This window comes from Lissotriton vulgaris, chromosome 9 (assembly GCF_964263255.1).
Source record: "Lissotriton vulgaris chromosome 9, aLisVul1.2, whole genome shotgun sequence".
In the NCBI taxonomy this organism is placed as follows: Eukaryota; Metazoa; Chordata; class Amphibia; order Caudata; family Salamandridae; genus Lissotriton; species Lissotriton vulgaris.
The window spans coordinates 914,576,899-914,601,048 of NC_141697.1; the positions used below are offsets into that span (position 1 = coordinate 914,576,899).

At 44.3% G+C, this 24,150-nt stretch overlaps 1 protein-coding gene across 1 annotated transcript in view; it reads left to right on the forward strand.

Annotated features, from left to right (window-relative positions):
- The first annotated feature begins 2,836 nt into the window (after positions 1-2,836).
- LOC147692507 (uncharacterized) overlaps positions 2,837-24,150 on the forward strand; it is a 63,378-nt gene continuing 42,064 nt past the window's right edge. The window contains exon 1 of the mRNA XM_086939533.1: positions 2,837-4,066. Within this exon, the coding sequence (XP_086795659.1) occupies positions 2,837-4,066 (1,230 nt within the window). The remainder of the gene's footprint in view (positions 4,067-24,150) is intronic.

A 24,150-nucleotide genomic window follows, 5' to 3' on the forward strand; every position in this document is an offset into this window, starting at 1 on the left:
CGGTTAGTGAGGTCCTTAATCCGGAAGGAGAGAGCCCGGGGATTTTCTTGGGGTCCTTCTTTGGCCTGTCGTAACCTTATCCTGTATGTGTCGTCATCAACACCAAGACGTTCCAGGATACAGCGTTTAATGTCGGCGTAGGGATTGTTGCCCTGGATATTGGCCTGCTGGTAGGCGGCCTGTAAATCCCCCGTCAGAAGAGGACCGAGGTATTGGCCCCATCGATCTGCGGGCCAGTTTGCTGCCTGTGCGAGTCTTTCAAAGTTCGTAAAGAAGTAGTCCGGGTCTTCCCCCGGGACGTACTTCTGTAGCACTACGGAAGGCAGGGAGGCTGTTGGTCTTGGTTGTCCGATAGCGTCGGCTAGCTTGCCCAGGGCCTGTTCCTGTACGGTTCCTTGACCCTTGAGCACGTCATGGAGCTGGCCCCGGTCGTCCTCTGCGGTCTTTAGGAATTGTTCCATTAACTTCCCGAGTTGTTCCTGGGAGTCGGCCATGCGTTTCATGACGGCCTCCATGCTTTCAGCGAATCCCACTTCTGACACCAACTGTGAAGGGGCGGGTGTCGCAGGCTGAAATAGCAGGCAAGGAGGCCGTATATAGTGAGCTATGGTGGTTTATTTAAGTATACAAGTAAGTCCCAGAACAACAGGTGGTGTGACTTCCGGGACGTCGGGTCTTGTACTTCCGCGAGGAGGGTCTTTGTCCGGTCCTTCTTTCCTTGTCCCGGATCCCGTCTTGTTGACCTTCGCGTTGGATCAGATGTCGGGGAGGTACCTCGGAGGGCAATAAGAGAAAGAAGGGACCGTTAGACCAGTACTGTGGAACAGCAGTTCTTCCGACACCACCACCGGATACGTGTGGGACCAAGAAACGAAGATAAGTGCGGAAAAGGGGAGGAAGGAGGGCGAAGGAGGAGGAAGGGAATAGAGAGGGTGTCCGAAGGGTGAGTGAGGGGAGCGGGCAATGCAGTGTACGTGCTTTACAAAAATATACAGTGAGTGTATCTCTAGCGTGCTCCGTGTCTAAATAGGAGAGACTTTACACTATATACACTGAGCACCTAGGGTGTTCAGAATGGGGTACTAGGTACTCACGCGGTCCGCCGTAGCCCTCCGATGGACTACGGCCGCTCTTCAGCCACCTCCTCAAGGACTCCACCAATCTTCTGACCATACGCCTTCTTCCGCTCTCTCTGCTCCGTCGTCCTCTCCGTCTGCCTGAGAATCCTGCCACGATACTCCGACCGGGTCCTGGGCGCTGGGGTTGCTTTTCACTGTTGTAGGGGCGGGACTTCCGGGGTCACATTCAATTGCATCCTGTTGGCGGCGTCCGGGGATTGGTTCCTGCATGGAAGAGAGGGGCGGGATACTTCGAGTCACTGTTGCCGCCCCGTCATGGTGGTGTGTTACGGGCTTTCGGTAGCGGGGATTGTTGTGGGGTCCCCTGGATACCGGTGAGTCGGGAGAGGTGTGTAGTCCCGGCGGGGTTGGACGCGGGACAGGATCACATCCTGCTTATTGAAGGTGACATACAACGTACCATAAAAGGGGTATTTTGGGAAAATCTTTCGTCTACGTATGACATTTTGCTTTCAGAGGCTGACTGGCCCCCACCTTTTGTTCTCGCAGCTCCGCGAGGGGAGGAGGTGATCCTCCCTAGTTTCGCGCACACAGTCTCTAAAGAGCATACGCTGAATTTTACAGAAGAGTGGGCTAAGGCATTGGCGCCGGCTCTGTACCGTACACACTGTGGTTGGGATACATTTTCCCCAAACCACAAAATTCCTCTACGGTCTCAGCTGCAGTCTCAACCACAATATCCCATTTGACGTGAAGCAAAAGCTTCTGTCGCGGCAATCCTTGACCAATTGGAATACCAAGGTGTAATTGAAACATGTGTGTCACCTATGAATAACCCTCTTTTTACTGTGACCAAACCAGGCGGTTCATATTGTTTGATATTGGATTACCGGCATTTAAACTCGCATTGCCGTACCTGTGCAGTACAGAATACTCACAGCTCTGCTTTGGTGGATAGTCTTGTGCGTAAGCGTTGTAAGACCACTCTTGACATTTCCAATGGTTTTTATGCCCATCGATTGGATGGTCTGAGTTCCCAATGGACCTCCTTTACTTGCGGCGGTGTGCAAGAACAGTTTCGACGTTTGCCTATGGGCTATAAGAATAGTCCTGGGATTTTTACTGCCCGCATGGTCTCTCTTCTAGAGAGAGTAGACCCAGATGCATGCTCGTATGTGGATGACATTTATCTCACAGACGACGAACTTTGGGAGCATCTGTGTCGCGTTGACCGCTTAATTTGTAGCTTTGCAGACATGGGTTACAAATTCAATTTTGCGAAATCGCACATTGCAGAATATACAGTGTTGTTCTTGGGCTACGAGCTCAATGATGAAGGTAGAGGTTTGGCTCCTCACTTCCTGGAGAAATGCGCACAACTGCGTGCTCCGTCAACTCTGAAAAAATTACAGTCTTTACTGGGGTTTCTAAATTTCGGGAAAACATACATTCCGGAATATGCCCAGCGTATCAAGCCTTTGTATGCTTTGATACAACCAACTTTTTCCAAATCATGCTGGCTGCCTGAGCACTCCGCTATTCTGCAATCTTTGCAGGCTGATTTGCTTGCTTCTAAATTCTCACAGACTTGTGACAACCACACCAACCTGGTGATAAGAATCATCCCTGGGATGGTGGGTTTCATGTACCTTACTTTTAACGAAGGAGACACAGTAACTATTGCTTACAAGTCACACTTGTACACTTCGGCTGAAATGCGATTTTCCACTGTGGAGAAAGTTTTGACTGCTGTACAGATGGAGATTCTCAAGGAACGTGCTCTGTCACAGGGAAAACGCATGTTGGTTGTTACCCCGTGTCCTGCCTTGGAGGCAGTTACGAAAGCCAGTGTACCGAATTCGAAAGCTTTGCACCCTCGGTGGATACAATGGGCTGCTTCCTTGACGTCCTCAGATGTCACGTTTATTTTTGACGCCTCATTACGGTCGCAGGAGTATTTACAGTATGAATTCATTCATCCGGCTCCTTTAGCTATGCAGCCTTTGGAGGATTTCCATTGCATCATTTACACTGATGGTTCGGCGCAGGTTGCGCATGGCTCTAAACATGCCTACATTTCCGCATGTGCCATTGTGGTCGGTGCCATGGTGAACGATGAGTTCAAGTCCAGAGTTGTGCACACGCAGACTCTAGGGGACTGCACTGCACAATTAGCAGAGATTCGGACCCTTTTGCTTGCATTGGAGTACGCAGATCCTAGTGTGACGACTCCTATCGTAAGTGATTCTTACTACTGTGTCCAGTCTTACAATGAAAACTTGTTCTTTTGGATGCAAAATGACTTTCGCGATTCCAAAGGTAGCACAATAAAACATAAAATGATCTGGGTTCGAGTGGCTGAGCTTAAAGAGCGGTTGCCACTTGTGTTTGTAATTCATACTCTTGGCCACCAGCGTGTTGGAGTTCACACTGTGGGTAACTCGCTTGCTGATGAAGCGGCGAAATCAGCGGTATCTACATATTTAGTTGCAGCAGTTACACGGTCCAAAAGTAAGATAGATGATGACATCTTGGCGGCGGTTGCTGCCACTGAGAAGGGAGGTAAAATTCCTACGGGTTTCCCTTCGAAGTACACATACCACTTAAGTCCCGATAAGGTTCCTTATGTGAAACTTCCTGGAGTCGGGGATCAGTTGATTCCTAACTCAGACCGCAGGAATACCTTGATTACAGCGGCACATGAAGGTGTGGCGTCTGCGTATGCGGGTGTCTTGGCCACTGTTTCACAGCTACACCAACGTTTCTGCTGGCGGGGACTGTACAAACAGACGCGCGATTATGTCCTTCAATGTGACATTTGCCAGCAGATCAAGCCTTCGACTGCTGCGCGTCCGCCACAGACACAGTTGTACATATCTAATAAGCCGCTAGGTTGCGTTTATTTAGATCACTGCAGTCCTTTTTCTTCTGATACTGCTTACAAGTACATCTTAGTAGCAGTTGATTCATGCACACGCTTTGTGTGGGTCTGGCCCCAACGCAGCGCTGATTCACGGACTGTCATAAGAGATTTGCGTGTCTTTGTAGGGATTTTTGCCTGTGGTACGTTCCATTCGGATCAGGGTCCGGCTTTCGCCTCTAAGGCGTATAAGGATGCCATGATTTTGATGGGGGTCCAAGTCAAGTTTGCGTCTCCGTGCAGACCTGAGGGTAACAGTGTAGTGGAATGAATGAACCGTGACTTAAAGCAATCATTGACAGCTCGAGTTATAGGCACTGGCTGGCCCATCTCAATGGTGTGCAGCGTGCTCCTAATAATCTCCCTAAAAGGTCTCTGGGTGAGCGGACCCCATACGAAATGCTCTTTGGGGCCAAGCAAAGCGGTCAGAGAAGGGGGAACCCACCTGCAGACCAGTCGCTCGCCTGCTTGCTCCTGGGGCCCAAACGCTGTAAGTTTCGCCGCCACTGAACTCCAACTCGCGGCTAGAGACTACAGCTCCCAGGGAGCCTAGCGGTCACTTCCTGCATCCGGCCACAGCGCGCCGGGAGGCGCTACATCAACAGTACGCTCCCTCGGTGGAGCGGGGGCCAAGCAAAGCGGTCAGAGAAGGGGGAGTCCACCTGCAGACCAGTCGCTCGCCTGCTCGCTCCTGGGGCCCAAACGCTGTAAGTCTCGCCGCCACTGCACTCCAACTCGCGGCTAGAGACTACAGCTCCCAGGGAGCCTAGCGGTCACTTCCTGCATCCGGCCACAGCACGCCCGGAGGCGCTACATCAACAGGACACTCCCTCCGCGTCACGGGACGCGCGCGGGCATGCGCCGATCTAAGCCCGGGCAAAGGGCGGGCCCTCTGTGGCCCTCAGAGGCCTGAGGAGGCCGGGACGGGCCACGGACCTTGGATTTATTATATGACCTACTTCATTCACGTGAGACTTTGGATTTTCATTCTGGTTTAATCTGTGTTTTAATAATTATTTTCCTGTAAAAATTGTCCTTCACTAATGGTGGCTTGATCCACTAACTTAAACACAAGGATATAGTTGGTAGTACTAGTACTATGTCTAGAGTGACCAAAGACAGACCAGCTGCTGGGCTGAATACTATGGATAATTTTTGGGTCAAAAAGGTTAACCAAATTAATAATGAGCGCAGGGCTTCTCTAGGTCGCAGTAACCCTCCTGTATTGTCTGCAATTCCGCACACTCAAGTGATAGAAGGGATAGATGGGACAGAGGGATTTACAGAAGGGAATCCTATTTCAGGCAGTGAAGGGGCCCTTAGAACTGTGGTACAGGTACATGCAGAGGTACATTCAGATCTGCATAATTCCTCTAGTGAAGAACTAGACTCAACCCTTCTAACACCAAGACCGATTAGACAGTGTAGAAAGTACCCGGCTAAACGAGGGGGTAAAATTACAAAAAAGAGAGCTGTTAGTTCACGTCCAAAAAATATTATGGTTGATAATCCCACGACAGGTGTTAGTAATTTGGAGGGTAACAGCGAAGGTGGCCTTAGCTTAACTTCAATCCATTATGAGAACTTGATTAGTACATTACTAAGCAAGATGGAGGAGAAAATTACTGAGCTGGTTAATCCTTTGCTAACTAGATTAGATGCTGTAGCCGCTGAGGTAGAAAGGCTGGAGGTATGCTGGCGGCACACCTGGCTCCTGTCATAGGTCCGAAAGCAAATGTAACAAACACTAATTCTAATAAAGCCAAGAAGGGAAAGACAGATAGGCCAGAGAGTGCGCAGCAGCAGTGTTCTAAAGGCCTGGCAGAAACTAGGGCCGCTAATAACTTATCACCAGTAACCCAGACAAAAAAACAAGCACCAGCTACTGTGGGCAGTGGACCAGGGCCAATTCAGAGAATAAGACCTAGGAATGTAAATTTACCGCCTGACTGTGTGCCCTATGTGGTGATGTTGACAAATGTCCCACGGTTTGATGAACATTCTGTTTCGCCATTTGGGGAGTCGAAAGACTCATTGAAAAATAGAACAGTGGCCTGGTTAAACAAAAATGTGGTTTTCCAACTCACTTTTATGATCAAATTATCTCTACTGAAAGGGTTAACTGGGTTGGGCCCTCGAGGAAATCAACAACTGGGGATTGTGTGGTTATTCATTTTAAACACCCACAACATGTTGCTACAGTACTATTGCGTGCATCTTCACTAGTATATAGCCCAAATAGCGTCTGTGTGCGCCCACTGGGGTATTTTTATGCGCCCGGGCCAACTACCCACAAAGACTTTCGAAATTTTAGGCCAAAGTCCCAAACTCGATCACCCATACCGGCAGCTCCATACATGTATAATACTGCTAGCTGTGGGGTAAACAGCTGGCAGCTGCCTACACAGAATAATAATGCTGCCAATCAGTGTGGGAGGGGGGTTCAATGTGGCCACACAGAACATATTTGAGTTGTTTTCGGGCCTGGATGCCTGTGATTGACTTGAGGAGCATGAGGGTCAAAGCACAACACGAAATCCTGCAGATCAGCCTATAGAGGCAAAACTGCCCACAATTTATACAAATAATGTTCTTTGTTGGAATATTGCCGGTTTGGCCACTAAACTGCAAGATGAGAATTGAGTCAAATACATTAAACGTTTCCAGATTATATGTTTACAAGAGACTTGGTCAGTAGAGTGTGACCTTTTTATTGAAGGATACAAGTCATATTCTGTACCTGCTAGAGCAGCTAGCAGGGGTAGGCCAATGGGGGGGCTGGTCACGTTTATTTCTATAGCTATGACATGTACAATACAAAGAAGGGCATCAAGTAACCCTGGCATTTTAGGTTTAGTCTTAGCAAAAGATAATTGTATGGTTGGTTTGATCAATTTTTATAACTCTATCAATATATGCACAGCTCCAAACAATCTAAAAACCTTAAATGATTATGTAAGCTCTTCTATGAAGGATTGTTCACATAACCTAATGATTTTGGGAGATTTTAATGTACACCCATGTGGGGATCCTCTAATGAAAACTTTACAGGAAATGCGTTGTGACAGGCATGAGGGACTACATTTGTGACATACGCTTGAAGGGGATTCTTTTAATGAACTTCTAAATGACCATGATCTCACATTAGCTATGGCACTGTGTGACCCCTTGAGGCGTTTTGACACTCCGAGGGCATGGGAAAGGAACATTTATAGATTACATGCTAGTTACTTTGCCCATGCAGGTTTTCACAGATTCATTTACCATTGAAAATAATGAATTCAGTGATCACAACCCGTTGACTATCCACCTTATGGGTCCTTGGGGGGCTAACACAAGTCGCAGTCAGACCATGGGAGGGGTAAAATCAACGGATGACAGACGCCGCCTAAAATGGGCTATGTGCACTCTTGATCTTATATATAAAAGTATGAAAGATACCTGTAGTGATGAAATTAATAGTTGCACTCAGGTTGATTCTAACCCTATGAGGGTTTTGTCTGCATTTCAATGTCTAACAGACAAAGTCTCAATATTAATGATAGAGCCAGCTAAGAAATCTGGGAAAGAGGGGCCTCGCTGGTTTAATCAGGAATGCTCTAAAGCTGCACGAAATCTGAGATCTGCCCTGGCAGCAAACCCACGAAACAAAGAGACAGTCAAAGGGTGCCGTAAAGAGTTTAAACTAGCTACTGCCCTTCGCAAAGAATCCTTGAAGAACGAGGCGTGGAATGAGATCTTGGATCCACAAACCTTGAAATATAGTTCCAGATTCTGGGCGGTAGTAAAGAAACCATTTCTGGAGCAAGATCCAGGAGATGGTTTAGAAAGTGTCATAACTAAGGAGGAGTGGGTGGCACATTTTAAGCAATTATATGGAGGACTGGTGGACAATGATATGTATATTGACTCCGATAATGGGACAATACCCTTTAGAGTAAATAGAGGTGAGGTAATGGAAGGGATAGAGGGGCTTACTGCTGGTAAAGCACCAGGACCGGATGGGATACCCCCAGATCTTTTTAAGTCTGACCCTAAGTTCTGGGCACCGATTGTCGAGGCTGTTATCAATGCAGCCGCAAGAGTCGGGTGTCCATTTTCCTGGGGGGTCTCCACCATTGTCCCGATCTTTAAAAAAGGGGACAGGGATAGCCCACTCTGTTACAGGCCTATCTCCCTAATTAATACCATGGTTAAAATAGTGGGGAGAATAGTACTGCAGAGACTTTCTGACTGGGTCTCGGACAATAACATCATGTCTATCTCCCAGTATGGCTTCTGCAGCGGCCGATCAACCATAACACAATGTATAAACCTCTTCTCAATACTCAGTAAATATTGTATTGCCCAAAAAGGCACTGTCCACCTAGCCTTCATGGACCTATCCTCAGCCTTCGACTGTGTGCACAGAGGAAGGCTCTGGGGGTCCATGAGGGAGAAGGGAGTGGACAGTGGGATTGTCAATTTTCTAGTAGACTTAAACAGTAATACAAATGCGAATGTTAGATACTCCCAAGAGCTGAGCACAACTGAGAATTTTAGAACAGGGAAGGGGGTGCGTCAAGGTTGTATACTAGCCCCTTTCCTTTTTAATTTTTATATAAACGATCTTGATAGCGTTTTGCAGGAAGTGAAAGCCGACTGCCCGAGGGTGGGGAGAAGGAGTATCCCCGTTCTTTTATACGCAGACGATGCGGTTTTAATATCTAGAACTGAAAAGGGCCTTCAATTGTTACTCAATGCTTTTAAACAGTTCATGGAAGAAAGAGATTTGGTGGTTAACAACTCCAAATCTTATATTATGCAAGTTGGTAACCGACCAAGAAGACATTATACATTTAAACTACATAATGAAGTAATTCCTTTTTCTAACACATTCTCTTATCTAGGAGTTCTTTTTGATTCTAAATTGTCATGGGGTCCACAACTTGCAAAGAAAAAAGGTGATGTGGTAAGGGTTAACGCTTCCATTTTCAAATTTGCTTCAAAATTGTATTGGCATTTATATAGCGCACTACTTACCCGTAGGGTCCCAAGGCGCTTCGACCGCTGCGAAACCCTTCCTGGCTTCCCTGAGAGATGGTCCCTTAATGGGTATCTCCAGGGTGAGACCAGGCATCTCCGGCGGTCTGGTGGGGCCGTTAGTGAAGATGAGGCAAGCTAATGCCCAGAGTTGCCGAGTGTGATCACTGATCAGAGTGGGCACCGAGGCGAGAGAATTATCGAGTCCGCTGACCCTGGTCCAGAAACCTGCCGCGCCGGGAATCGAACCCTGGTCCCAGCCGTCCTCTGCTCTCGGGTCTGCCGCCTCTAACCAGTGAGCCACACTACTTCACAAAATTGGGGAAAAAGCCAACGCTTGCAATGATGAAACTATATGAAGCTAAATCAGTAGCAACTGCAGCCTACGGCAGTGAACTCTGGGGGTACATGGCTTGTGAACAATTACAGATAGCAGAAAATGCATTCTTAAATGCCTTTTGTGTGTCCCGGGCGCCACTTCTAACTTTGCAGTCCATGAGGAGCTGGGAGTAGAGTATTTGAGCGATACTCTCTCCCTACGCCCATTGACCTGCTGGTTGAAATTATGGCTAAGCCAAGCCATTCCCCTAACACACCTAATTGTAAGCGATTTTATCTATCATGATAGGGCACTAGGTACCCCATGGCTGAAGTACTTAAAACTAGTTTCAGTGAACTGGGTAGACCTGAATTATTTGATCGCCCGACTGAAATCGTAAAAGGGGATGTTGAAGCAATTAAGCAATCTTTTTTCTTGAGACGGAAGGCCGTGAGGGAGGGTGCTGAGTTACAGAAAACAAATGTAAGGAAATACATTATGGTTAAAACTTGTATGACAATGGAGCCTTACCTACTCGCCACATTTAGCACCCACGAAAAGTTCTTGTTAACAAGATTCAGAATGAATTTGTTCCATCATCTGCTTATAAGACCAAAAAATACTGCTTATAGTAAACTTCCTGTATCCTGTGGCTGAGACGGAAAGTCTCCACAGGATATGTTGCATTTTATGTTTTTATGTAGATTTTATGATTATCCACGCAAACGCTATTTACTTGATCTTTTAAAGAAACTTAATTTTAATCAGATACGACCAGCCTTTTTATACTTACAATTGTTGCATAGTGATAGTATTCTCCAAGTCATTGAATTTTTAAAATTGTCTCTTAGAATGAGAATATGTCTGGATAAATGAATGTTAACATACCAATGAACTTTAGCCTTGTGTAAAAGGGATATTTATTTATTTCAGTAATTATGTACTACCAATGTTTTATGTTTGTACAGTATGAAATGTGTACTTTTATGGTTGAATCAAACCGAAATAAAGTCTCTTTTGAATTGAATTTAATTTGAATATGTCCCGGACCTTGACAGTCTAGACTGCGTGGCCCAAGCCACAGCCTTTGACGTAGATGAACATTGCAATGTTTTACAGGATCTACAAAAGACGAGAGACAGTCTTGCAAAGGAACATTTGCCCTCCACATCGGATGATGCGTTGCAGATCCCGGTAGTTGGCTGGCTACCCAAAGTTGGAGAACTGGTTCCAGAAAAGATTGATAACAAGAAAGAATTTGGTCCTTCCTATCGAGCTCCGGTTCCAGTGCTTGGCGTGAAGGGCACAAGAACAGTCATTTTACCACCACTTCCAGGTCATAAGGAAAACAGGTTTATCTCAATTGACAATGTCAAGATACACAGAGTGGCAATACTTCTTAGCATGACACCGGCTGTCTCCTGGCCTTCGATTGTGAGAAATTCTGTTTTGGCCAACTGCTTCTAATCCTGAGCCAGAGGTGGTCATCGAGATGCCTACAATTTCCAGTCCTTTATTAAGTACTTTGCCTGGTACTAACGTTGATGAGCTTGATTACACTTACCCAACCAACTTATCTATGCCTGATTTGCAAACACGTTTGGCCACAGAATCCAGATTTTCATTTGAAACTGTTTCACATAATTCGAACACGCCCTCACATTTTGCGATTTATGCCACCCTATTTAAAAAACATTTTTTAATCCCCCCTTGGACATATATTTGGCTGGTGCTTTTTTCAATTTACCTTTTTATGTCAATTGGTTTTGTGTTTTATTTTTTTCGAATTGTCAATGGACACTATTTTGAGGAGAGAACATGCATTCGGCATCTGAATGGAACTTTGGCCCCCCTTTCCTCATCACATTCAGCACACAGACTGAAGAGAGACTTAACTTTTGTTAACATCACTGCTTGGCCTGTCCTTGATGGGATTGTGTGGGATGCGGTTAAATTTCAAATCCATGGCCCAACTGAAGTCGTTAATGTTCCTAATGTGCTCAGAGTAAACATGGGGGATGTAGTTAAACAAAACATACGTTCTGATGATTGGGATATTCAGGCCGTAGAGGCATTGTTTTCTGATTTGAAATATTATGCTGCCTTTGATGCTGAAGATTTGTACTTAGAATCTGCTAATTATGGTGAATTATTTTGCTTCCAACATTTTGGCAACCATTTTCTGCATAAAACAAGTTCGAGAAGGAGTGCTGTAAATTATACAAAGTGGGAGCATTGCCCGGCTTATTTACAAGGCAGTTCGGGTACTTTTTTGAAGAAGTACACTTATTTTACCGACTTTAATCAGTCCAATCCTGAGTCTTTTTATTATAAATTAACACAGAAGTCCATGTCCAAGGTTAGACTTACCGATACTAAATTATTATATTCGAAGTCCTTTCTAGACAAGTTGGCTGTAGAAGGCTACGAATTATGGAGGGAAAAAATCGACCTTAAGTCCGTTTGGGGTTCTAAAAGTTGGTAGGTACAAGGCACTGAGGCTTTGCACTGTGCATGTCTCATCCCAAATCATATGTTGTTTTTAAATTCTACCATTTTTCAAACCACATGCTTTGGATTGGCTACTTCTAAAAAATTAAATTCTCCTGCCATACCTGCTTTGGAAAAATATTCTGGTTGGAGTAACAATGCTGAATTTTCTATTAGAGAGTTACAAACTTTGTTGCAAAACTCGCCATATAATATATCCAGTTTGGATCCTATGGGTTGGCTAGTGTGGCACAGAAGTGCAGATTCTTGCCAACGTCATTTTATGGGGTTAGCTGATGGCTTTACCCAGATAAGGCCCGATCCTCGTTTTGTAACTGACCATTCTGTCACCACTTATTCGGTAGGCAAATTATGTCAGACCTGGCTCAAACATTCTACTTTGGCATCGGTTAAACTGCATCTATCCAAGTTGACAGATGAAGTGGATTTGAATGATTTCATAAAAGGTCCGGCTAGTGGCAGATCAAAAAGATGGATATATGCGATTTATAACAAAATTTGGAAAACCTCACAGATTGAGGGGGCTAAACGCCTTAGGGCCATTGATCAGGCTAATCTAGAAAAAGTGCTTGCAGTTGTAGATAATAGCATTAATATGCTTTCTTCCCGCATTCATACTTTGTATAATATTGTGTCTTCTGTTGTTGATATTGTGCAAGATGAATTATCTGTGTTATACCATGGTCAAAATCAATTGCGTTCAATTATGCAATTTGCTTGGACCCTGCAGACACTTAAATCTGGAAAAGTGCCTTGGAATCACATGAACGTGTCCTCCCTATTTGCCCCGTTTAATCTAACTGATAAGCAACGCTTACTTTCAATGAGGGATGCGTCTTTTTCTATGTTACATATTGAAAGGCTGGAGTCCTTACCATTTTCTGTGGCTGAGGATACTGCTGCCACGTGGCTTATCCACGGATTAATCACACTCCCATTTGCCTTATTTAAATTTACAAATTGTATGCGATATATTGCAATAGGCCGATATGAACCCCTTGGTAGTGCATTTTTGCACGAGGCCTGGTCCCTCCCCATTACATACAGATGTCTTAAAGATGGGCAGGAGGTTTATTTAAAAGGTGAGGAATGCGCCGAAACGCCAGACCACTCATTAATGTGTAGACATATCCAATTACATGGTTCCTTAAATCAGGATCGTCCAAATTTAGCCTGTGCTTTGAATGGTACTCCGGTTCCCGCAATTGTCCCTACTTTCACTTTACTGGCGAAAGGAAGTTATTTACTTTTGAATAATGAAGATTGTTGTGGGTTAATTCGAGGCATCGCTTGTGTGATAACTGTATCTGAACGTGTGGTGTGTTGCAAAAATGTTCTGTATCCTCCTCCGCACGGGAATTCAGATGTTTCCATCTGGCCGCGAAGCCCAACCTTGAAGGCAGAGTTCAATGGAATGAGTAGTATAAGAGCCCTTTTGTCTCAAAAACAAGAGGCCCTGAGTTCGGCTCGTGAAACATTTGTCCTTCACATCGCCAACACCCGCACAGAGGTGCAGGCCCTTTTGAATACTAACTTACCATTGCATTTCAGCGAATTGATACATTCAATCTTTAATGCGTCCTCCACTTCTGACCTTGCACACTTTTTTAAAATAGTTAGCAGTGGTCTTGTGACTTCATTTGAGAAGATATTTGGAGTCATTCCTGCTTTCTTCCATTCCATATTCTCGAGCTTATTTGGTGGATTTCCTGTTTTACTGGCGCAGGCTGCAGGCGTTTTTGGTTATATTTTGTTTTATTAAAAATGGATGCCCATCCAGTATTACACGCCGCACAGCCCCGCCTGGCACTGTTCCGCAACCGGAGGCTTGAATACTATGGCACGTTGCCGCTTGCGACTTTAAGCACGGCTAATGGATTATCGTTTCGATTTTCCTATTTCACATGTGTCCAGCCTGTGTTTCATTGCCTGAGCTGCGATTTCGACTGGGCCCTTGATTTGTGTCTCTGCAAGACGGTGTCTCCTGACGTCGATTTTAATCATCTGATGAGTCCCATAGTTGCTCACGAGGTGGTTTGTTTTGGCGGAGGGATTATGGCCATGGCAGTGATGCATGGACTAATGGGTCGTTGGAACATACTCGCAGCAGCGCAAGATTTCTTGGCACACAGCTTTATTGAGGACCCACCAAGTTGTCCTCTGTTGATGCTAGAGGCTCCGGTGCTTGAAGAACACATATGTTCTTTCCCACTATTAGATTGGATGGCTGAACTGTTTTCGGATGACGACAGTGGCTTCATGCTGGAGGCTGGGGCTGCTAAATTTGCATATTCAGTCCTGTCCTGAAAGCTTCTGACTTTTTTGGATGCTAGTCCGTTCTTACTTGCAATATTTTTGGGGAATTATGCGTGATTTTTTCATTACCCAGACCAATTGACTTGAGCAAAAATGAATTTTTTTTAAATTGACTAACAAATGCGTTTTTTTGATCAATATCTATAAATTTGACTTGGCTCATGGTTCTTGAACTCTGTCTTCTCGATGTGCCCCGTGCCTTATCATATCTTATCTTAGCCGAGCTCCGATCATGGGGGGATGTCATATAGTTACTGCTTACCTATATACTGTGTTAAGTTAGCATGAGCTTATTAAATGTTTAAACGCCATTTTACCTTTTTGCTACTTCTGCACACGACACATAATTGTTGCTTTAGATTTCAGCCTAGAAGAGCGTTGTGATTTATACGAGAATAATATGTTATTGCTCTGATAACATTGCTTAGTAGACGGTGTCTGTACAGTGAGTGCTGAAGCCTTGAAGGATGAGTAAACACAGTGTTATTGTAAGGTCTGATCTTCGCACTTTCCTAGACATAACATAAATGCAGCTGCTGGCAAATCTGGATTTAGGCGCGTTTTATATTGCTTTGCACAAGAACAGATAAAAACACTTGATGGTGCTTCGCATGCAGAGAGCTGGTGGAAGACGATGTGATCCTCTGCCACTGAGAGATTGAGGTATAGGGTCGCCCTGCTAAAGCCCAAAGAGACCTTCTTAGATATAATATAATATGCTAGATAGGGAGGGTGAGAATTAGGTGTTGTTAACTCCTATTCATTTCAACATGTTAGCATGTTGTCACCTTTTGCATTTTATGGACTAGTAACTATGTTGATAACATTGCTTCTTATAATATGTTTGCTTGTATTATCTAAGATACTGCGTTTGAGAACCCGACATTAGTAAATAAATATTTCAAATATGCACGTGTCCTCATTTACTCCAAGTTCTGGTTTGAAATGACTGTATAACGAAGAGTGTCTATGTGTTCCACGTGACCTGAGGTATTCTAAGATCATGTTCTGGTTTGTCTAAACATTGGGAGTTTGTTATGACCAATGAGACACTGTAGCTAGCTCGGTAAGGGGATTTTGGGTACTAAGGTGAGTTTTGGGTCATCCTAATTCACTGAGGTTCCAAATCTCTATGCACAGTTCTGTAGGAGAACGGAATCCCTGCTAGAACGCAAACCCAAATGAGAGTATAAGTTTGATCTTTGGTAAGGGAGCTTCTATTCTTCTGATGTGCTGCAATATATTGAATAAGGGATGCATGCTTCTCGTGAAAAATAATAAGTGCACCATAGCTGTGCTAGTCTCTCATCAAACATACTGGATGGAGGGAAATTGTCCCCATGTACATCAAAAAGAGCTGTATAAAGGTCGGATCTCCAGTGGCATCACTATGGGTTCTGAACTCCTACTCTACATCTCAGACAATCTCTTTTGGAAGAGGAAGCTATAACTTGAAAGCAAAACACCATCAATGTTACAAACCAATCATTATCGCATAATCAGTGTCTAGTTAAGATTAATATTATTGATGCACTGCGCTGTATCTGCGTTCATTTCCCAAATTAAAATCCTTTTTTTCCTACTGTTCCTTTGCTAAACCTACGCTCCTATATCACTTACTACACATCCTACAAAACCTTTGTTATCCCTTCCTGAAAGTCCCTAGTGCACAAGTCTGTCTCTTACTTAAACAATAGACCCATCTTATCCTGTCTGCATTAGCATTCAAGTATTGTTGTTCTCATTAACACATTTAATGAAGTTTATGTTCTGATAAACAAAAGAATAGTAAATAGGCACTTCGAAAAAGAAAGGCGATCTAAATATAGGTATTCTCAATACTAAAAACCATTACAGACAATATGCAGTTGTTACCTGCTGACACAATCCCACAGAGTCATGCCTCTCATTTCTGAACCTTATATTGTCTCTTTCTTCTCATTGTTGACCTTTAGTTTGCCTCTTTTCTGCTCACTGTTGACCCTTATTCTGCCTCTTTCTGCTCATTTCTCTCCTTTATTTTGCCTCTTTCAGCTCGTTGCTGACCTTAATTCTGCCTCTTTCTGTTTCTTACCTTTATCTTGCCTCTTTCTGCTTGTTGCTGTCCTTTCTTCTGCCTCTTTCTGTTAGTTTCTGACATTTTTTTGCCTCTTTCTACAAATTTCTGACCTCTATTTTGCCTCTTTCGGCTTGTTTCTCACCTTTATTTTGCCTCATTCTGCTAGTTTCTCACACTTATGTTGCCTCTTTCTGCTCATTTCTCACCTTTATTCTTGCACTTGCAGCTCATTTATGACCTTGAGTTTGCCTCTTGCTGCTTGGTGCTGACCTTTTTATTGCCACTTGCTGCTGATCTCTATTTGCCTCTTTGTTCGTGTTGCTGACCTTTAGTTGTCCTCTTTCTGTTTGTTTCTCACCTTTATCTTGCCTCTTTCCGCTCATTGCTGTCCTTTCTTCTGCCTCTTTCTGCTTGTTTATGACTTTTATTCTGCTTCTTTCACTTCTTTTTTGACCTTTATTCTGCCTTTTGCTTCTGATTTCTGACCTTTATTTTGCCTCTCTCTGATCATTGCTGACCTTTATTTTTTTGGGGGGGGGGGGGAAACCTTTATTTTAGCATTCAATAAAAATACAAGCATGGGCCTACAACCGCAGGGGCCGGCCGCTAAACAAATTAAGACCGCCTATATCACAGTACGACACAGCTCATCAGACGACAACCCTGAGGTCCGGCAGCGATTAAGGATAACTTGTATTAGAATGCACAATTGGGTCCCAGGATGAGACAGGGGTTCCATTTTATATTATATAAGAAAGGATCAGGTGCCATACAATCAAACAGAAGAATGCGGGGGACAGGGCAAGAGACAGGATATGCATGTAATAACCGCTATAATGAAGCATTGGCGCCAAAGCATATGGATCGGTACAAACGGCAACACAATATACATTCAATGTTGCGCGCCAGTTCTCAGGGCCTGCCCACCCGGGAATCAGGATATCATAAAAGCATAGGCACTAAATACAAGTACACGATAAGAATCCGAATGATTCGTAGCTATACTGATCCTTTAAGGAAGAGAAAGGGAAGGAAGAAAATGGCCATAGAAATAAAAAAAGGCAAAATAAAAAACCCTTTCCATGCCCCCCACCCTGCACCCCTGCAAATGGCTACAGCCTGACCCCACTAGCAGCGTGCCTGTCGCCCCTAATACCTAAAACCCTAAAAGTTGGAAAAAGAATGGAGGAGGGCTTATCAGTTTGGGCTCCCAGCCCCTTTAGTTCCCCCGCAAGAAACAGACACCCCCTATCACTAAAAGACAAACTTATGACAACACTTATAGAAGAAATTAGGGGGTACCGTGATACACCGCCCAGCCTCTTAGATCAAACAGTTGCAGGTCGAACACTCATGAAAGCCACTCCAACCCTTCCTGACCTAGTTGATCTTAACCGTGGCCCTTCCGAACCAGTACACGAACTCCCCCCCAGCGAGACCCAAAGGCACACAAGGAAGTGATAAAGGAGAAGGGAGTCATCAAGAATCAATCCATGGTGACTCGAAGGCAGTGAGTCCACAAGAACATCAGACGTAGAAGAACATTCCCTCCTAGATGAACAGTCCCAATGTATCTTGCACAGGATTCGTAAAGTCACCAAGAAAGGAGAAAACGACCACAAAATAAATGGAAAGTCACAAACAAAAGTCTCCAGGAGGGGAAAGCCATTCGATATCTCCAAAGTCGATAGTGGTGGAAGGTTCGGCAATACACTGACAACCCCGGGAACACCGTCTTCCAGGGCACCACCCGATGGTTTCAATACTTGTTTCCTCACGGGGTTCTTGCACGGAGTCAAAATGGCCGCGGTTTGAATGGCTGCAGATTGCTGTTCCAACAGTAAGGCTGGGTCCGGTTCCACCAGGAGCATCTCAGATAGGCGCATGTCCAATTTGCTCAATAAGACATCCACATGTGAGCGAAACGCCCAAATTACTGCCAGTATTGACCTCAGCGATGGCTCATGCACCGTTCGATACATAGTCTCATGCCCGACACCAATCACAATCACCTCCCCGGGTGAAACTGGCATCCTCGGGGGGGACAAACAGGATCACGAATGTGCAGATGCGGAGGGTGACCAGTCTTTATTTGCAGCCACGGTCAACCCGGTTAAGGCCGCAGGCCAGAGACCCCGACCCACCCAACCCCGGCGGGCCCAATGCCGGGTCCGCGGGATGGGGACCCCCACCCACAGCCAACAGAAAGCAGAATCACTCCTCCATCAATGCTGAGCAATAGAAACGATCACCGCCAAATTAGGGCTTAAACAAAGTCTCCACTCCGATTGACCAGACCCAGCCTGGGTCTCCCGGCCAATGTTGCTGCACTGCAGCCCGGCTGTGAAAGTACTCGAGGCCCCGGCTTCACCGCTGGAGTAGGCCGCATACTTCAACTCGATGGAACTTCGTCAAACAAGCCGATAAAAGTTTCCGGATTTCACCATCGGAGTGCGGAACAGTTCATGCACACAGAGACTAGGCGTAAAATCAGGATAATGTACAGGATATTGTGGCGGGTTACGGAGGTCGGCGGAGCCGGGAGTCTAAGCAGCCATCTTGTTTGCTGACGTAGCTCCTCCCACTGACCTTTATTTTGCCTCTCTCTCTGCTCATTGCTGACTTTTATTTTGCCTCTTTCTTCTTGTTTCTGAACTTCATTCTACCTCTTTATGCTTGTTTCTCACCTTTATCTTGCCTCTTTCTGCTCATTGCTACCTTTATTGTGCTACTTTCTGACCTTTATCCTCCCACTTTCTGTTTGTTTCTCACCTTTATCTGGCCTCTTTCTGATTGTTGCTGAACTTCATTCTGCCTCTTTCTGCTCATTTCTCTCCTTTATTTTGCCTATTTCTCTTTTTTCACCCCTGGACCAAGGGTGGAGGTTCAATTCCCCTGCAGTCCCAGCCGGTTCCCCGCCTCCACCGGGAGCCAGCATTGCTCTCACAGACAGGGAGCTGCTAAACATGCAGCTCCCTGTCTGTGAGAGCAATCGTTTTGTCTGTTTCCTTGCCCACTTGACAGTGGGCAGGTGTCCTGCCACCACTCACTGGTTGTACCAACACTGCAGGAGCGAAGAATGTCCCAATCTTCTGCCCATACCTCAATCACAATTGCCTGGATAGAAAACCACAACTGTTGAAGAAGGCAACCGGAGAAGGTGGGGGGGGGGAATAATAAGAGAAAATATGACCAGGTGGACAGCCTGTCTAGGCTCTCCTTCTCTGTTTGTAGAAGGAACCCCGAAAGTAGAACAGGTAGCATTGATAGAAAAGAGAAATGAAGATAGTATTAAACAGTGTGCTAAGAACAATTCACCATTCATACATCAATTATATCCATCCATGAACCAGGATACATATCTTTATTACCCCTGTTCAGGACGGGGTCCCCAATAATAACAACACCACCTCTGTTCCAGATTCTTCAAATGAAGTGATGTCTTGAACCAAAAAAATAACTTGTGAATCCCAAAATAACTGTCCAGAGAGGTTAACCTCAAGGCCACCTTCTATACAGGAGAAAAACGCCTTAAGAGGCAAAAAACCTGTTTATTAAAAAACGTAACTAAAGGGATCCCTTTTTTGTTTTGTGGTTTCGTGGTGCTTCTTAAATGCACCCGTACACACCCACAGCAAAAACGATAGTTTCAAAAGGGAAACTGCACTAACTGCGGCAGCGAAAAAAACGGGAAGGTCACCAAGGAGCTACTCATGACTCCCTCTTACTATAGTGTCCCTCATAATATTATCTATTCCAAAAAACAGATCCAAACAGGGAGTCCAAAACACAGGAAAAAGGTCCCAAGAGTTACAGGTACCAGAGTTTGTGGGAAGCCAAAATGCAGGTGGAGCAACTACAGGCAAAATAGCGTGAATCCAACAAAAGCTGTTGGCAGAGTCCTTCCGGCGGCATGAACCGGAAACAAAACCAAGCAAGGAAGGAAAGGCAAGCAGCGATTTAAATACCCGATGCCTTCCCACAGCAATCCTGTAACTGCATGAAATGGTGATGCTCAGCACACGGTAAAGTAAAGATAATAGCAGAATAAAGAAAACTCAAAAGCCCCAAGCCCTGTAAGACCTGCACCAAACACGCGACCTAACAGCAGGGAAACAGATGAAACCTCTGCTTCCAGCAAGCAGGAGCATTTTGTCAACTCTCACTTGCTGGAAGCGGAGTGGTGCTCTGACTTGGCTGAAGCAGTCATAGCACCCGCAAAGACACATTAAACAGCTATGTCCCGGGACATAGCAGGAACCGGCACTGGAGGGTAGCAATCATTGGCTCCAAATTTGCAGTGGGGGGCCCTGCGACGGGGTCGTACGGCTCCCAGGCATTTTATTCTAAGGCCCGGGGAGGTGGTGGTTCCAGGGGCTCAGGGGGGATCCACAAGGCCTCACCATACATCAAATATGTAACCCTGGGGAAGTGGTGGTCCCAGGGGCTCTATGGGCCTAAAGAGGGGGACAACGCAGCCTGCCTTCAAAATGTAAATAAAGCCTTGGGAAAGTGGTGGTCCCTGGGTTTCAAAGAGCCTCGGGGTGTGTACCCCTCCTATTTTAATATACCGCCCTCCCCCGGGACCCGGTCCTTCCGGGGTCCCTTTCAAAACAGGCCCAGGAGTCCGAGCTTGCTTTTTAATTTTTTTTTAATCTGTGTGAATTTCACGATTTCATATCAACATTTTTTTAATGCATTTTTGGCCTGGCGGGACCCCAAGACAAAGTTTAGGGGGCCAGGGTATTCCTACGTTGCCCACTTTTTTTTTTTTGCATTTTTGGGGGAAAGTCACATCCCAAGATGGTTGTCAACCCTTCCTGGTTGAAATGTTGGCAGCCAATCAGAGCTCTGTATTTCCAAGCAAACCCTTTTTCTGTGAAACATAGTTCTAACTATAACAACCTACTGCTATACACATGCAAAAAAGAAGGAAAGTACCCTGGGTAGTTCCCAAGTTTAGGTGGAGAGCTGCTCCTGTATAGAGCACCCTACAACAAAGAAGACATTCTATATTTGCTTACCTTAAACAGCAGCTTTTCTAGCAAAATGTTTGAGGACAGGATTAGCATAGTGCCATCCACATTGAGATAGAAAGGAAAAAAGTATTTTGCCATTTCTACAGCAAAGTCTTTAAGCATAGGATGTCATTTGAGATTTCATCAGTGATGTCACTGACCATGTCATGAGTGATGCAATATGTGAGGTCATAAGCAGTGCATTGCTGGGGCGCGAATTATAGTTAGCTCAGCTAATTAGTACTGTTGAATTTCACTGGTTCTGTACGAGTGAAACCTGAGCCTAACTATAATTTCCCTGTATATATATATAGCCAGTAGCTGTCATCCCAAATCTCTTAAGAACAGCATTCCGTACAGGGAACTGCTCCGTATCAAAAGAAATTGCACAAGATCTACTGATTTTGAAACAGCAGCTCACGAATCAATGGCAAGGTTTCAAGTAAGAGGGTACTCAGACCAAATACTAGAAAAGGCATATGATAAAGTTTGAATAATTCCTAGAACTAATCTTCTTAAAGACAAGCAAAAGACACTTGCGAAGGAAGATAATACACCTAGATTCATTACAACTTTCTCAAGAGAGTCGAAAGAAATACATAATATCATGAACCAGAACTGACAGATTCTAAAATCAGACATGATTACAGGTAAAGAGTTAGCCTGTTATCCAAAATCACGTATAGAAAGAATTGTTTACTGAGGGATCTCTTAGTGCATAGTCAATTTGACTCAGTTCCGCATACACCGAGACTGGGAAATTTAACGGGATTCTTTCCTTTCCAAAATTGCAAAGCATGCAAGGCAAGTACCAAACAAACAAGTTACTCAGTCCCAGGGAAACCATTAGTCAGAAAAATCTCCAAATTTCTAACGTGTACCACCCCATTCTGTGTTTACTGCCTCATATGTCCATGTCATTTGCAATACACAGGCAGCAAAATTCACCCAGTAAAGAGGAGAATTTTAGAACATGCCATGGCAATACAACATCATGACCCAAACTATCCAGTGGCAAGGCACTTTGCGAAAGAACACAGAATTTATCGGAATCTTCTACGCTTTTTCTGCCTTGACCAAGTCCCTATCAAGGAAAGAGGCGGAGATAGGGAAATCCAGCTACGCCGTCTTGAGTCGAGATACATTATTGATCTCAATACAAGAACTCCCTTTGGGTTAAACACAGAAGAAGAATTAGCCATACATTTAGGCAAGTGAGTCCCAGCCTGTGTGTGTATATATTCTTTGATTCATCTGAAAGCAGTACTTGCAAAGCCGAACTCATGATTAACTTTGAATGAATGAATTGCTTGATCATGCATCATGAATAATGGTTTAAAAGAGTGAAGAATGAATACTTCTTTTTAATTTTAAAATGTACTTGTAAATATGATGATTTGGGGAGAGATACCTTTTCTTTATGATTACAAAATGACAAAAAATCTCGTGAAGAATGAATTATTAGCATGTTTCAGTGAAATGAATTATCATGTTTGACTATGCCCATCCAGGGCTCGATATTTTCTTTTCACCTTATTTTACGTGTTTAAAAAGCCACTTGTTTAAAGTAGTGGTATTGATACACTCCAATATGGCCGCATCATTAGCATGAAATTGAGTCCATCGTAGGTGTTTACCAGAGGAAATGATGTTATTCAATCAAAACTTTATTTAAATGTGAATTATTGTGCTGGAAAGTAACAGCTAGAGGAAGGCGCGAAGCCGAAACACGTCCTGTTGCTACAATTTTGAAAAAAGAATAAAGAATAACTGACCTTATCCACTGAGTGCGGTCCGTTCTCTTGCTTGAGAGGTGATATATATATATATATATATATTACCTACTGGCGGTCGCCAGTAGGTAGTTATAGTTAGGACCTAGTTTCCATAGGAAATCCGCAACATTCTATTGGGAATAACTTTGGCGCCGGTTGATGAATCTCTCGCAAATTTTTCAAAGAAGATGGCCCGCTCCTCTCCGCTCCTTCCCTGAAAGTTTTGGGGGGATTTGTCAAGTGGGGTCTGAGAAAAAAGGGGGGTCTCAAAACGTGTTTTCCCCATGTTATTTTCCAGAGAACGATTAGACACGGCTACAGCCCGAACGGCTGAACGGAATTACAAGAAATTTGGCAAAATGGTAGAGTCTGATTCGCAGATCGCCCTTTTGTTTAAATGGTGTAAATCCCTCCAGTAGTTGTTGAGAAAATCAAATGTGAAAAAATGTATATATCTGGGCGGAGCCTAACCACACATCTTATTGTGAGATCTGATTGGCTGTCAGCACTTTATCCAAGAAGTGTTGGCAGCCATCTTGGGGCCAATATACATGATAGCACCTCAATTAAAAGCATTGCAGTTAATAGAAGGTTTTAGGACTTTCGTTACATTATAAATCATTTGTTGATGGTACCATACTCATTTTAGGAATTGTGGTGTGTTCTAAGGTGACTGTACCATGTGAAAAAGCCTTGTGCTGGGATATCATGAATCATGTTTGAAAGAAAACTATTATCTCATGCTTTTCCCACAGTGGTTTGGAAGGGGATCTATAAGCTAAACTGAAAGCATATTTTCTGTAAATTCACATTATCTTTCTCAGTTATATTAGAATGAAATCTAACGTTCTCAGTAAAATATGGACATCCAACAAGGACAGAGACTGTCAGTTGATTCCTTTGTGTTCTACTGCAGCTTCCCAGAGTGTTCTAAAGAACAACTAGAGCGCTAACAGTCCTACTTATTACAAAGGTTTGGCACACCTGAAGCCATCTTGATTGGAATAAAGTAGTAACTCTTAAAATATTTAATTTAAAAAGGAACAAAATGAGGGGGTATATTTTGCCATAGAAAGTATGATTAGTGCTGCAGAAAGAAAAATTAGGGCACATTTTGAGTGACTTCTCAAA